Below are 13,277 nucleotides of genomic sequence, written 5' to 3' on the forward strand. Positions count from 1 at the left end.
GGACACCTGGATGGCTCAATGGCTAAGTGTCTGCCTTCAGCTCAGGGTGTGATCTCAGTGTCCTGGGATCAAGTCCTGCATTGAGCTCCCACAGGGAGCCTGCTTCTCCCTCTGCCTATGTCTCTGTCTCTTTCTCTGTGTCTTTCATGAATATATAAATAAAATCTTTAAATAAATTTCTCTTAATAGACCATGAGCTATGAGCAAATTTAAAATTATCAGTAAGACAAATATATTGCAGACTATTTATTTATTTATTTATTTATTTATTTATTTATTTATTTATTTATTTATTATGATAGATAGTCACAGAGAGAGAGAGAGACAGAGACAGAGACAGAGACACAGGCAGAGGGACAAGCAGGCTCCATGCACCGGAAGCCCGACGTGGGATTCGATCCCGGGTCTCCAGGATCGCGCCCTGAGCCAAAGGCAGGCGCCAAACCGCTGCGCCACCCAGGGATCCCTAGACAATATATTTAAACAAAGTAAATTTAAGTATTTGTAAATAACATATTATTCACAATTTATAGACACAGTTTTAGTAGTTATAAATTTTGTACTCCATAGTTTAAGGCAGTGATTTATAGAGATTATATATAAAAATATATCCCTTAAGATAAATGAATGTTCTTCCTTTTACTGTACTGCATTTATTATCTGCTTTTATCTACCTGTTGATGCTACTTTCCTGACCAGGTCTTTCCATAAACCATAAGGGTTGTGAGAGGTAGTAAAAAATTTTAAAAAATACTTAAACATGAAAATTTATAAATATTAAATGAAAAAATGTGTTAACTTGTTAATAATATAAAGACATAAGTATGTAAATGTTAAAAAACTTAAAAATAGACATAGGCAAGTTAGTTAGGAGTCTTCAAATAGACCCGTATTGCTTCAAAACTACTTTGAAAAAGCCCTCTCTAAACTTGAATAGGCACTTATACAAATCCAAAAATGTCTAAGTGAGCTGCAATTTCTTTTGTTTTCTTTTAGAGTGAAGTATGGGTGTATGTCTCTATGCTTAAACATGCATTATAACGCTGAGACATATTAAAATTAACATAAGGTCTGGACACAAGTCTTTTGAGAATGAAATTTAAATCTCTTTTTTAAAAGATTTTATTTATTTATTCATGAGAGAGAGAGAGAGAGAGAGAGGCAGAGACACAGGCAGAGGGAGAAGCAGGCTCCATGCAGGGAGCCCGATGTGGGACTCGATCCTGGGTCTCCAGGATCACGCCCTGGGCTGAAGGCGGCGCTAAACTGCTGAGCCACCCGGGCTGCCCCTTAAATCTCTTTTTGATGCTTAATGGCACCTTCAGGATTTCCTGGGCACCAACTCTATGTGCAAAGAGTTGCAGTCCTTAAAAAATATAAAGTTTTTGAGAACTACTTAAGAGCACTCCTAAAAATATTTGTTAAATTAACAGAATTCATTAAGATTATACACAATTTCTAAAAAGATGAATTAATTAATACTCATATAGTAAATATCTCCAGTGTGTGCTATATATATGGCAGTGTACACAGTATGGGAAATACAAAGAAATGCAGCCTACAGTTCTTGACCCGAAAATGCTTAGAATAAAATTAAGAAAAATATACTATTTCAAACATTATGCATTAAAAATCCCTATTTTTATACTTTAGCAGAAATGAATACATTTAAAATAATCTGCTGTTTTATGAAATATTAATATTTTATATAAAAATACCTCATTTAGATGACTTCATTTTACTCAACCAAGGTTTTAAATTTTTAGTCCTAAAACAAGTATATAAACCTCAGTTTGGGTCTTTTCTCAGCATCAGTGTTCATCTATTGTTATTTAATAATCTGCTATGCTATAGGTATGTGTGTATTCATCTAGATATATCTAGAAATATATGTATCTATCATTTATTTCATGCTTACTATATGCCAGGGATGTGCTAAGCGCATAGTATATATATGCATATTCTTTTTGTTTATTTGATAGAGACAGTGTGCTCATGTTCATGAGTGGGGGGAGTGGGAGAGAAAATCTCAATCAGACTCCCTGCTGAGCATGGACCACCCCCTCCCAAAGTGGGGCTTGACTCATGACCCTGAGATCATGACCTGAGTTGAAACCAAAAGTCAGACACCCACTGACTGAACCTCCCAGGTGCCCCATAAGCATATTCTATGTATATGTGTGTTTGTGTATTTGTGCACATACACACATATTCATAACTACTCTCCTATTTAGTACTTATTATGCTTTTAATTTCTTTAATTATAAACTAAAGGAATTATTATTTGTCTAAATCACACAGCTTGGCAGATTCTAGATAGTGGATCTGCTTTTCTCTTAAGCCTATGCTTTTAGTCTGTAAATTTACTTATTTAATTTTGAAGTTAGATGCCTTCAAGGAACTAAGTAAATATGAAGCTGCTTGGTTCACTGTCTGTGACTTTCCTTAAGATTACGCTGAAAGGAGGATATTAATTAAAAACTTGGTATTTCTATTAAAGAAGGCACCTGAAGATCATCAAAGCATTTTTTTCATATTAGCTTCTTAGTCACAATTTGTTGAGGACACCAAACTGGGAAGTTATATGGGAAACTGAAATTGGGCCAAGATGACAAATTATATATGTATATTAACATGTGGGCCCATCTGATTACTGTAGTTTATATTTAAGGGTACTGAAATGACTAGAGGCAGAGGTAATGAGGAAAGACTTTACAAAAGAATCTTGAATATTAGTTTATAAATGTAAAGAGAAAAGCTTTTTAGGTTGCTGTTAGCCAGATATCAATACCTCACTGCTCATCTTAAACACTGACGCTTGTCTATTTCCAATTCTTTTTTTTATTTTAAGGATTTTATTTATTTATTTATTCATGAAAGACAGACAGAGAGAGAGACAGATAGAGAGACAGAGATACAGACAGAGGGAGAAACAGATTCCATGCAGGAAGCACGACGCGGGACTCAATCCCGGGTCTCCAGGATCAGGCCCTGGGCTGAAGGCAGGTGCTAAACCTCTGAGCCACCCGGGCTGCCCTCTATTTCCAATTCTAATGTCAACCCAAATATTTATTTAGTTGGTGACTTTCCTGAGTAATTCTATTAAGTTTGTATTTTTTGTGTTGTCTGACCACTGAAGTGTCTATTTGATTAGCTTAGTGGTCAGCTAATGGTTGAACAGAAATTTCCTTAAATGCCTGGAACCAAGTTCTTGCAGCCTTTTCTAAGGGGCTCTGTGTGTGTTGGGATTTGTTTTCACTGCTTCAATAGGCAGTTTACTAAATAAATATTAACAGTAACAATAACAAAAATGATAAGCCATGGGGAATGGGTATAGAGAATATAATTTCCAGGTGTGCCACATTATACCATTCCAAATGTCTAGTTATTAACAAAAAATTATGATACACATAAAGAAGCAATAAAGGAATCAAATGAATCAACAGAAATTGCCCCTGAGAAAGCCCAGACATTAGATTTACTATATCTATACCTATATCTGTATCTATAAAGAAGAAGTATAGGAATTATATCACAGCAAATAGAAAACTTCAATAAAAAACAGAAATTATAAATAAAACAGAAATTCTGGAGTTGAAAGGTACAGTAATAACTAGAGGGGCTCAAGAGACTTGAAGTAGTAGAGGAAAGAATCAGTGAACTTTTAAGATAAGTAAATTGGGATTACCTAGTCTGAGGAACAGATAGAAAAAAGAATGTCAGAGTCTCAGAAATGCATGGGATACCACCAACTGTGCTATTATGTGCATAATGAGAGTCCCAGAAGGAGAGAAAAGACAGAAAGGGGACAAAAAATATTTGAATACATAATAGCCCTAAACTCCCCAAATTTGATGAAAAATATGTACATCCAAGAAGCTAAACAAACTCCAACAAGAAAAACTCAAAAAAGATCCACATCTGGAAATATCACAAACTACTGAAAGACAAAGACCAAGAATCCTGAAAGCAAGAGAAAAATAACACATCACATAGAAAGGATTCTCAAGAAGACTAACAACAGACTTCTCATCAGAAACCCTGCAGGTCAAAAATTAGTAGGAACAGGCTTTCAACATTTTGTGCTGAAGGAAGACTCAACCTACCATTCAATATGCAACAAAACTATCCTTTAAGAAGGAAGGAGAAATTAACATATTCCCAGATAAATTATAAGAGATATCAAACTACCAGATCTTCCCTTCAAGAAAAACTAATGGGAGTCCTTCAGGTTGAAACAAAAAGGACATTTTGACAGTAACTAAAATCTACATGAAGAAATAAAGAGCAGTAGGAAAGGTAACTACATAGATAAATATAAGTAGATTATATATATAATATATATATGTTACATTTTTTTTGTAAGTCCTCCATCTAATTTTTAAAAGACAATTTGCAGGGGCGCCTGGGTGGCTCAGTTGAGTGTCTGCCTTCAGTTCAGGTCATGATCCCAGGGTCCTGGGATCCAGCCCCACATCCAGTGGGGAGCCTGCTTCTCCCTCCCCTCACCCCCTGCTGTCTCTTGCTATCTCTTTCTAAAAAAAAAAAAAAAAAAAAAAAACCCCACAAGAAATAATTATAAAAATGTGTCGATAAGCTTACAATGTACAATGATATAATCTAAACAATAATAGCACAAAGGAGACAAAAAGAAAAAGAGCTGTGTTACAGCAAAATTTTTATATACTACTGAAATTAAGGTGATATTAATCCAAACTAGATTGTTTTAAGTTAAAATGTTAATTCTCAGGATAACCACTAAGAAAACAACTCAAAGAAAGTATATAAAAAGGGAATTAAAATGGCATAGTGAAAAATATTTAACTAAAAAAAGTGAGCAATAAGAATAAGGGAATCAAGAAAAAAAAGATATTTCAGATATAAACAACTCTACAAAATTGGGAGGTCTCTGGGTGGCTTAATTGATTAAGCATCTGCCTTGGGCTCAGGTTGTGATCTCAGGGTACTAGGATCAAGCCCTGCCAGGCTCCTTGCTCAGTGGGGAGTCTGCTTCTCCCTCTCCCTCTGCCCTCCCAACTCCCCACCCTCAACTCATGTGTGCTCTTTCTCTTAAATAAATAAAATCTTAAAAACAAAAAAGAAAACAAAACTGGGGTGCCTGGGTGGCTCATTCTATTAAGTGTCCGATTCTTAATTGTGGCTCAGGTCATGGTCTCAGGGTTGTGAGATATGTGAGATCAAGCTCTGCACTGGACTATGCTCTGGGCATGTGGAGCTGGCTTAAGATTCCCTTTTTCCCTCTCCCTCTGCTCCTCTCCTTCCTCCCATCCTCTTATCCCTCAAAAACAAATGATCAAACAGCAACAAAAAAACAAAGAAAGCAAAACCACATTGTAGACTTTATTCTACCTCATTAGTAATTACTTTAAATATAGATAGATTAAATACTCCAAATAAAATACAGATTATCAGCATGGGAAAAAAATGATCTAACTGTATGCTGTTTACAAAAGACACATGTGGGAAGCCCAGGTGGCTCAGTGGTTTAGCACCGCCTTCAGCCCAGGGCGATCCAGGAGACCTGGGATCGAGTCCCACATCAGGCTCCCTGCATGGAGCCTGCTTCTCCCTCTGCCTGTGTCTCTGCTTCTCTCTCTCTCTCTCTCTGTCTCTCATGAATAAATAATTCTTAAAAAAAAAGGACACATTTTAATTTAAAGACAAAAAAAATTAAATAAGATGAAAAAACTATACCACACAAACAGAAATCCAAAGAGAGTTGGGGTGTCTACTCTAGTATCAGGCAAAAATAGAATTTAAGACAAAAACTGTCAGTAGAGACAATGACAAAAAGTCAATCAGAAGACATAAGTATGTATAAACATATATGTATCTAATACAGACTCTAAGTACATATACCTCTAAGTATATAAGGCAAAACTGGTAGAAGTAAAATGTTAAACAGACAGTTCCACAACAATGGTTGGAGACTACACTATCTCTTAACAGTGAGAAGAACTAGGCCCAACATCAATCTGGAAACAGAACACTTGATCAATACTATAAACCAACTAAATCTAACAGACATCTGTAGAACACTGCACCCAACAAAAGCAGAATACATATCCTTCCTACGTGCACACAGAGCATTCTCTAGGATAGACCGTATTCTAGGCCTTAAGATAAGCCTTTAAAAATTTAAACCCCTGAAATCATAGAAAGTATGTTCTCTAACCACAATGAAATGAAAAAAGGAATCAGTTACAAGATGACCTTTGGATCAGTTATAAGATGACCACATAAATATGTGGAAATCAAACAACACACTACTAAATAACCAATGGGTCAAAAAGAAATCAATCAGGGAAATTAGGAAAAGATACACACAAAGAAATAAACATAACCTGCCAAAATGTATGAATGCAGCAAAAAGTAGTGATCTGAGGAAATTCTGTAGCTGTAAATGCTTTTATTGAGCAGAAAGATATCAAATCAATAATCCAATCTTATACTTTATTTTTTTTTTATTTTTTAAAGATTTATTTATTTATTTGTGATACACAGAGAGAGAGAGAGAGAGAGAGAGAGAGAAAGAGAGGCAGAGACACAGGAGGAGGGAGAAGCAGGCCCCATGCAGGGAGCCCGATGCAGAACTCGATCCCAGGACTCTGGGATCGCGCCCCGGGCCAAAGGCAGGCGTCAAACTCCTGAGCCACCCAGGGATCCCCAATCTTATACTTTAAAACTAAAAAATAAAACTAAATGCAGAGTGAGCAGAAGGAAGAAAATGATAAACACTAGCACGGAAGTAAATGAAATAGCAAATAGAAAAAGAATAAAGAAAATTAATAAAACTAAAAATTGGTTCTTTGAAAGATCAATAAAACTAATAAAACTTTAACTAGACTGACTATAGGGTGGGGGGTGGGTAACATTCAAATTAATAAAATCAAGTATGAAAGAAGAGATATCAGAACTGGACTTAGAGAAATAAAAAGGATTACTAATGGAGTGCTATTATCAACTGTATGCTAAAAAATTAAGTAGCCCAGATAAAACAAATACATTGCTAGAAAGACACAAAACTCATTGAAGAAAAAGAAAATCTGAATAAACCTGTAAGGATAGAGATTGAATTAGCAATTAAAAAACTTTCCACAAAGAAAAGCCCACATACAGTATGCATCATTGATGAACTGTACCAAATGTTTAAAGATGAAATAAGATCAATCTTTCACAGTCTTCCAAAAAATAAGAGAGAAATGAACACTTTACAACTCATTCTATGGAATCAATATTACTGACTGTGATCCCAAAACTAGAGAAGAAACTACAACTAAAATCTCTTATGAATACTGATGTAAAAACATTAATAAAATACAAGTAACCAGAATTTACAACATATAAAAAAAGATTATACATCATAACCAAGTGTCCGACGAAAGATGAATGGATAAAGAAGATGTGGTTTATGTATACAATGGAATATTACTCAGCTATTAGAAATGACAAATACCCACCATTTGCTTCAACGTGGATGGAACTGGAGGGTATTATGCTGAGTGAAGTAAGTCAGTCGGAGAAGGACAAACATTATATGTTCTCATTCATTTGGGGAATATAAATAATAGTGAAAGGGAATATAAGGGAAGGGAGAAGAAATGTGTGGGAAATATCAGAAAGGGAGACAGAACGTAAAGACTGCTAACTCTGGGAAACAAACTAGGGGTGGTGGAAGGGGAGGAGGGCGGGGGGTGGGAGTGAATGGGTGACGGCACTGGGGGTTATTCTGTATGTTAGTAAACTGAACACCAATAAAAAATAAATTAAAAAAAAATCCTAGGAATGAGAGGTTGGTTTACATGAAAACCAGTCAATGTAAAATACTATATATATTTTTCTGGGGAGGGTGAGAGGGGAGAGCAGAGGGAGAGAGAGAGACTCTTAAGTAGGCTCCATGCCCAGTGAGAGGCTGATCTCACAACCTGATCATGATCTGAGCTGAAATCAAGAGTCAGACACTTAACTGACTGAGGCACCCAGGTGCCCCTAAAAGACCAGATTAATAGCATTAAGGACAAATTATCTCAAAAGATACTGCAAAAGCATTTTAACAAAGTCTAACATCCTTTCCTGATAAAATATTCAACAAAGAAAGAACACAAAGCAACTTCCTCAGCCTGATACAAGCTACGTACAGAAAATACACTAACAATATACTTAATGGTCAAAGACTGAAAGTTTTCCCCTAAAGATGAGGAACAAGACAATTTCCACTGAACTGGAGATTCTAGCTAGGATAATTAAGTTAGGAATAAAAAGGCATTCAGGTGGAAAGGAAGAAGTAAAACTATTTCTATTAGTAGATAACATGATATTGTATATAGATAATCTCAAGGAACCTACCAAAAAACCCCCAAACATCTTTTAGAATAAAAAAATCAACAATGTTGCAGAATACAACATCAATATAAAAAGTCAAGTATATTGCTATACCTGATAAATGAACAATCTGAATATAAAACCAATTCATTAGCAATAGCATTGAAAAAAATTAAGTACTTCAAATAAAAGTATGAGTTATATACTGAAAATCACAAAATATCATTGAAAAAAATTAGTATCTAAATAAATTGAAAGATCCACATTACTAGATAGAAAGATTTAAATTCCTTAATTTTGATCTACAGATTCAACAAAATCCCTATCAAAAGTTTTACAGAAACTGAGAAGGTGACTGTAAAATTCATACAGAAACACAGAAACCTAGAGTAGCCAAAACAATCTAGAAGAATGAAGCTGGGGACATGCCCTGATTTTAAAACTTACTATAAAGGTAGAGTAATTGAAACAGTAGATTACTGGTATAAACACAGGTATATGGAATTATATGCAATATAATTAAGAGCCCAGATATAAAGCTTTACATTCATGGTCAACTGATATTTGACAAGGGTGCCAAGACCATTAAATGGGGGAGGAATAGTCTTTTCAATGAATGGTGCTGCTAAAACTAGATAGCCACATGCAAAAAAATAAAGTTGTATTCCTAATTCACACCATATACAAAAATTAACTCAAAATGGATTCTAGAACTAAAGGTAGAATTAAATGTATAAAACTCTCATAAGAAAACTGGAATCAATCTTTGTGACCTTGGATCAGACCATGGTTTCTTAGATATGAGATCAAAACACTGAGAGACAAAACAGTAGTAAACTGGATTTTATGACCACAGCTTTGTAGTACAACCTGAAATCTGGCATTGTGATGCCCCCAGCTATGGTTTTCTTTTTTAAAATTCCCCTGGCTATTTGGGGTCTTTTCTGATTCCACACAAATCTTAAAATAATTTGTTCTAACTCTCTGAAGAAAGTCCATGGCATTTTGATAGGGATTGCATTAAATGTGTATATTGCCCTGGGTAATATTGACATTTTCACAATATTAATTCTGCCAATCCATGAGCATGGAATATTTTTCCATCTCTTTGTGTCCTCCTCAATTTCTTTCAGAAGTGTTCTATAGTTTTGAGGGTATAGATCCTTTACATCTTTGGTTAGGTTTATTCCTAGGTATCTTATGCTTTTGGGTGCAATTGTAAATGGGATTGACTCCTTAATTTCTCTTTCTTCAGTCTCATTGTTAGTGTATAGAAATGCCACTGACTTCTGGGCATTGATTTTGTATCCTGCCACGCTACCGAATTGCTGTATGAGTTCTAGCAATCTTGGGGTGGAGACTTTTGGGTTTTCTATGTAGAGTATCATGTCATTGGCGAAGAGGGAGAGTTTGACTTCTTCTTTGCCAATTTGAATGCCTTTAATGTCTTTTTGTTGTCTGATTGCTGAGGCTAGGACTTCCAGTACTATGTTGAACAGCAGTGGTGAGAGTGGACATCCCTGTCTTGTTCCTGATCTTAGGGGAAAGGCTCCAAGACAGTGTGGTACTGGCACAAAAACAGACACATAGATCAGTGGAACAGAATAGAGAATCCAGAAGTGGACCCTGAACTTTATGGGCAACTAATATTCGATAAAGGAGGAAAGACTATCCATTGGAAGAAAGACAGTCTCTTCAATAAATGGTGCTGGGAAAATTGGACATCCACATGCAGAAGAATGAAACTAGACCACTCTCTTTCACCATACACAAAGATAAACTCAAAATGGATGAAAGATCTAAATGTGAGACAAGATTCCATCAAAATCCTAGAGAAGAACACAGGCAACACCCTTTTTGAACTCGGCCATAGTAACTTCTTGCAAGATACATCCACGAAGGCAAAAGAAACAAAAGCAAAAATGAACTATTGGGACTTCATCAAGATAAGAAGCTTTTGCACAGCAAAGGATACAGTCAACAAAACTAAAAGACAACCTACAGAATGGGAGAAGAGATTTGCAAATGACGTGTCAGATAAAGGGCTAGTTTCCAAGATCTATAAAGAACTTATTAAACTCAACACCAAAGAAACAAACAATCCAATCATGAAATGGGCAAAAGACATGAACAGAAATCTCACAGAGGAAGACATAGACATGGCCAACATGCATATGAGAAAATGTTCTGCATCACTTGCCATCAGGGAAATACAAATCAAAACTACAATGAGATACCACCTCACACCAGTGAGAATGGGGAAAATTAACAAGGCAGGAAACAACAAATGTTGGAGAGGATGCGGAGAAAAGGGAACCCTCTTACACTGTTGGTGGGAATGTGAACTGGTGCAGCCACTCTGGATAACTGTGTGGAGGTTCCTCAAACAGTTAAAAATATACCTGCCCTATGACCCAGCAATTGCACTGTTGGGGATTTACCCCAAAGATACAAATGCAATGAAACGCCGGGACACCTGCACCCCGATGTTTATAGCAGCAATGGCCACGATAGCCAAACTGTGGAAGGAGCCTCGGTGTCCAACGAAAGATGAATGGATAAAGAAGATGTGGTTTATGTATACAATGGAATATTACTCAGCTATTAGAAATGACAAATACCCACCATTTGCTTCAACGTGGATGGAACTGGAGGGTATTATACTGAGTGAAGTAAGCCAGTCGGAGAAGGACAAACATTATATGTTCTCATTCATTTGGGGAATCTAAATAATAGTGAAAGGGAATATAAGGGAAGGGAGAAGAAATGTGTGGGAAATATCAGAAAGGGAGACAGAACGTAAAGACTGCTAACTCTGGGAAACGAACTAGGGGTGGTAGAAGGGGAGGAGGGCGGGGGGTGGGAGCGAATGGGTGACGGGCACTGGGTGTTATTCTGTATGTTAGTAAATTGAACACCAATAAAAAATAAATTAAAAAAAAATAAAAATAAAATCTCTTGATTACAAAAAAAAAAATAAAAAAAATAAACTGGATTTTATAAAATTAAAAAAAAATGTTGTGCTTCAAAGGACATGATCAAGAAAGATAAAAGACAACCTACAGAATGGGAGAAATATCCGCAAATTATCTTTTTGATAAAAGACTTGTATTAAGAGTATATAAAAAATGCTTACAAGTCAACAATAGGACAAACTCAATTAGATATAAGTAATACAAATATTTTTATATATTTATATTTATATATAATTTATATAGTATGCAATTGATGTATGTATAATATTTATACATCATAAGCCTGGTGTATGGTAAGTTCTCAGTGTTAGGAATAACTAAAATTATTTAACTCCTAAAGTTCTTTGAGTTATTATAGAGGGATTTTGTAATAAAATATTTATATAGGATGTTTACAGTTATAAATGTGGTCCTATTTTCCAAATTAAATATAGATTTGCTAATGTCAATTCTATTTCTAAAAACAAGAATTCATTTCTACCTTTGGTACAATAAGCTCTCAATCCAACAGGTACTTATACACATATATATATAACATATACTCTTTAAAAATATATCTAATTTATAATATAGTAAAATATAATTAATATTTGCCCAATTAGGAAATGGGCAAAGGAATTGACTAGATTTCCAAAGAAGATACACAAATAGCAATTCAAAAGATACTCTATCCTTAGTCACTAAGGAAACACAAATCAAGATAGCACTTCCCTTCCATCAGGACGGCTATAATAAAAAGGACAATAACAAGTGTTAGTGAGGATATGGAGAAATTTAAACCCTCATACATGGCTGGTAGGATTGATTGTAAGATGGTTTAGCCACCTTGGAGAATATTTGGGCAGTTCCTCAAAATGTTAAACATAGAGTTACCATATGACGCAGCAATTCCACCACTAAATATACGCCCGAGAACTGAAAACGTCCACACAAAGACCTATACTTGGATGTTTACATACTATTACTCATAATAGCTAAAAAACAGAAGCAACACAAATGCTCAACAACAGATTGATAGATAAAATGTGGTAAATCCATGTAACAGAGTCATTTGGCCATATAAAAGAATGAAATTCTAACGCATGCTACAACACAGAACAACTCTGAAATCATTATGCTAAGTGAAAGAAGCCAGGTACTAAAGGTAACATATGATATCACTGCATTTATATCCAATGTCAAGAACAGGCAAATCCATAGAGACAGAAAGTAGATTAGTATTTGCCAGGGGCTACCTACAGAGAGAAGGCGATGGCAGGGGTTTACTGATGAGTAAGGGATTTCTTTTTAGGGTACCAAATACATTTTAAAATCAGACAATGAATATACTCTATAGAACCTACTGAATTTTAGACTTTAACAGGGTACATTTTACAGCTATGTGAATTAAATCCAAATAAAGCTGTGATAAAAAAAAGAGCATCCCAGAAATTATGGTTATGGAAAGTAAAGTTGGTTATGATAAATAAAACAACAGATACAAGCAGAAATACAGAGGAGACCATTGTTCTCCACAACAGAGCAGAGAGCCCAGATCTTGTCTATGGAAATGGACAAGAGAGGTTCAACTGTGGAAATATATGGAAGAGAAAGAAATACATGTGGGACATGAAAGAAAGGGAGAAGCTGAATTTGTGTAACACTAAGGTTTTGCTGGTAAGGACTAAGCAGCTGGTAGCACCAGCAACAGAAAATTACGGTCGAAAGGTCTGATGAAGGTCCTGGGAAAATGGGAATTTTATTGAGCTGTACTCATTTTCAGATTCTCTGGGTGAACAATTGTTAACAGCCTAAGTACTTCCTATAAAGATTTTTCTAGTAGAATGGAGGAAGAAGGTCAACTATGAATTTGACCATAGAACAAGAGTAAGATCAGAAACATCAATTGAGGAGTCAATCATACTTAAGTATCAGCTGAAACTTGTGTGTGTACAATGAGCTTTATAATAAGTCTCAAAG

General features: G+C 35.4%; 1 protein-coding gene across 21 annotated transcripts in view; it reads right to left on the reverse strand.

The window, feature by feature from the left end:
- AHI1 (Abelson helper integration site 1) overlaps positions 1–13,277 on the reverse strand; it is a 235,158-nt gene that overhangs the window by 87,175 nt on the left and 134,706 nt on the right. The window contains exon 24 of one of the 21 annotated variants that reach the window (XM_077894070.1): positions 292–466. The exons of the other annotated variants lie outside the window; for them this stretch is intronic. Within the exon in view, the coding sequence (XP_077750196.1) occupies positions 307–466 (160 nt within the window). The 3' untranslated portion in view covers positions 292–306. Of the gene's footprint in view, positions 1–291; positions 467–13,277 lie in introns of those variants that run through there. 21 annotated transcript variants of the gene reach the window in all.

This window comes from Canis aureus, chromosome 1, assembly GCF_053574225.1.
Source record: "Canis aureus isolate CA01 chromosome 1, VMU_Caureus_v.1.0, whole genome shotgun sequence".
Taxonomy (NCBI): Eukaryota; Metazoa; Chordata; class Mammalia; order Carnivora; family Canidae; genus Canis; species Canis aureus.